The following is a 2,945-nucleotide window of genomic DNA, read 5'->3' as shown; positions in this document are numbered from 1 at the left end:
CTCAAATTCAAATGATCTGCGACTCCCCTAAGGAGCTAAGCTAGTTCTGCATTTGTGTTTTCGCACAAAGTCCATTTTTTCCCCACTGAATCTGCCTGACAAATCCCATTTATTCTTTTCTTTTTTAAAAAAATATTTAGATCTTCACATGAGAATAGAGAATAATATAACACTCTTGTATGCACAAAACTCACTGAAGTCTTAACATTTTGCAATATTTTATTCTGAACTTAATAAAGAAATAAAAGCATTTTAGATGGAGTTGATATCTTCCACAAACCTCTTCTCTGATCTTATTTCCCTGCCTGAGGAAATCACTATCATAAATTTGTATTTACTGTTCCCACACATGCTTGTATATTATAACAATATATGCATGTATTTGCAAGCAACATATAGTATTTGTTTGCAAGTTTTAAAATCAGAGAAATGGCATCATACTATGTAATTTTGCAGCTTATCGTGAACAGGTGCACTACAAGTTTATTCAGTTTAACTATCATACAATATTCTATTATACAAATAAACCACAATTTATCTATCCTCTTGTTGATGCATACTTGGATTGTTTCTGATTATTCGCAATTATAAGTAATGCTGCTGTTAACATTCTTGCATACATCTCTTTGTGTGTATATGTTAAGAGTTCCTCTGTGATAAATGCGTAGAAGTAGCTGGGTCATACTGCATGTACATATTCAACTGATACTGTAGCATATTCAATGTTACTGACATACACACTACTTTCTACAGAGATTTGCCATTCTCAAAGATGAAACAAAACACCAGTAAATATATTCGACATTGTCCTTTGCAAACCTGACCAGGCTTACAAACCCTATACAAACTTTAAGACTGAATAAAGACAAACGAGCTTCAGATGGCTTTGGGGTGTATTTTATTTAAGCATGGGCTTTTAGCGAGGTCCACCCTACAGTGCAACCTTTCAGTTAAGTTAATAAAGAGTTCAGGGCTACAGGTCCATTACAACGTTGCTGGTGTTGGTACAACTTCATCAGAAGGTATGAGTATGGCCCGCAGGAAAAACAATCCACAAAGAGAACACAATGAAAACATCCACTGTTTTACAAATCACTCTGTTACCACAGACACAAGATGGCAATTACTCTTAGTAAATCAGCCACAGAACACTTAAAAAAATCTTTAGACAAGGAAATGGGAACTCCTTTGTGGGAGATAGGGTTTTCATCCACAATTTGTTAAGTAGAAAATATTTCAAGGTCAAGCATGTCTCTTATCCACAAAACAACGCTAAACCAACATACATTTTAAGGAGTATATTAAGGTACAATATCTTTACAACTATCTTCTTGAGTAGGTATGTCAAAGAATTTTCTGCAGAATATAAGTAGCCCGAAATTCAGCAGCAAAATATTGCAACATAACAAGTAAATACAGTGTCAATGTTATATAGTAAAAGAGAATACATAAAAGGACTCATGATGATAATTTAATCATATAAAACATGATACATAGCTGAAATACAGTCCACTTAAATAGCTTTGTGACCAAGAATGTTAAATGCCATTTTGAACATAAAAAGTCTCTTAAATTTTTGTGCTTAAACTTTTTTTTTTCCTGTTAAACTATTTCTTATTTCCAATACTGCCACTGTAACTGATATTACAACAGATCACAATTTTCACGGACACATCAACATGAAGACATTTACTCATGAGAAAGTAAGTCACTTAGCATTAGTTCACAGTGTGGGACAGTGGTGGGCACTCGGTCTTGAGAAGGGCTCTCAGGGAATCCCCAAGTCCTTCACAGGAGTTTCCTGATCTCAGATGCAGTGAGAGGTTTAAAAGAATGAAAAGCAACACATCACATGTTGGCAGGAAAAAGAAACGTTTTGATTCTTCATGGGTTTCGTCTAAGTGACCTTCGTCTTCTGTTGTAGAAGTGCCTGAGCCCATGCTGTCGTGAAAAATTCATCATGTAATTTTGTTTGCGGGTGCTGTTAAAACCAGGAAGGATAGAGGCAGGGAGGGAAAGGAGAGAGAGCATGTCAGTCCAGTCCCTGAAAGTGCAATCCAGTCTAAGTCCTAAGTCACCCTAGATTCATTTGAAAATTTTCAGGGTTAATAGGTCATGATGACATTGCCACCCGGGACAGAATAACTGAACTTTGACATCTGGATACACTGCTTCTGGCTTTGAAGGAACCCCCTTCTATTCACAAGTGAGCCCAAACCGGAAAAACAAGGCAAATTCCTTTGATTCATAGCAAGAGTAGACTGAAATTGGGGATTTAAACTTTTATTCTTGAACCTTTTCTGACAACATTTACTTGGGTGAATTTCACTTGAGAGACGACATGTGCTGTGACCCATTACCTTATTTAAATACATTTATCACGAGGAGGAAACATAATTCGATTCCTTGAACAAACATTTCCATTTAAGGCAAAAACAAAGAAAAAACAAACTTATTATGTGAATCAGCTTGACATTCCTATTTTACGCAGTCTCGAGGCAAATGAAGAGATAAGTTTTTCCCTGAACATTGGATTCCACTGCCTTCCTTAAACAATAAGCAGCTGGGTTCATATTCTATAAATGACCTTATGAAAGAGACACTCCACTGAAAACATATCATAAGAAACTAAGAAAGTGTAATCCTATATAATAAAGAGATAATATGCAAATTGACCATCACACCCTCGCACAAGATGGCTGCCCCCATGTGGTCAAAGATGGCCACCACAAGATGGCCTGCAGGGGAGGGCAGTAGGGGGGACCCAGGCCAGCAGGGGAGGGGAGTTGGGGGGGGCAGGCAAGCAGGGGAGGGAAGATGGGGGGGACCAGGCCTGTAGGTGAGGGCAGTTGGGGGGACCAGGCCTGTAGGGGAGGGCAGTTAGGGGGGGACCAGGCCAGCAGGAGGAGGGAAGTTGGGGGGACCAGGCTGCAGGGGAGGGCAGT

The 2,945-nt window shown here is 38.6% G+C and overlaps 1 protein-coding gene across 1 annotated transcript in view; it reads right to left on the bottom strand.

Moving 5' to 3' along the window:
- Positions 1-901: 901 nt before the first annotated feature.
- The window catches only part of RELN (reelin), a 419,315-nt gene continuing 417,271 nt past the window's right edge, over positions 902-2,945 (bottom strand). Inside the window, 1 exon segment of the mRNA XM_006085409.3 lies at positions 902-1,981. Coding sequence (XP_006085471.1) covers positions 1,885-1,981 — 97 coding nt within the window. The 3' untranslated portion in view covers positions 902-1,884.

This window comes from Myotis lucifugus, unplaced genomic scaffold (genome assembly GCF_000147115.1).
Source record: "Myotis lucifugus unplaced genomic scaffold, Myoluc2.0 scaffold_18, whole genome shotgun sequence".
Classification (NCBI taxonomy): Eukaryota; Metazoa; Chordata; class Mammalia; order Chiroptera; family Vespertilionidae; genus Myotis; species Myotis lucifugus.
Note: the sequence above shows the minus strand (reverse complement) of the source record. Positions and strands in the feature narration are given on the sequence as shown.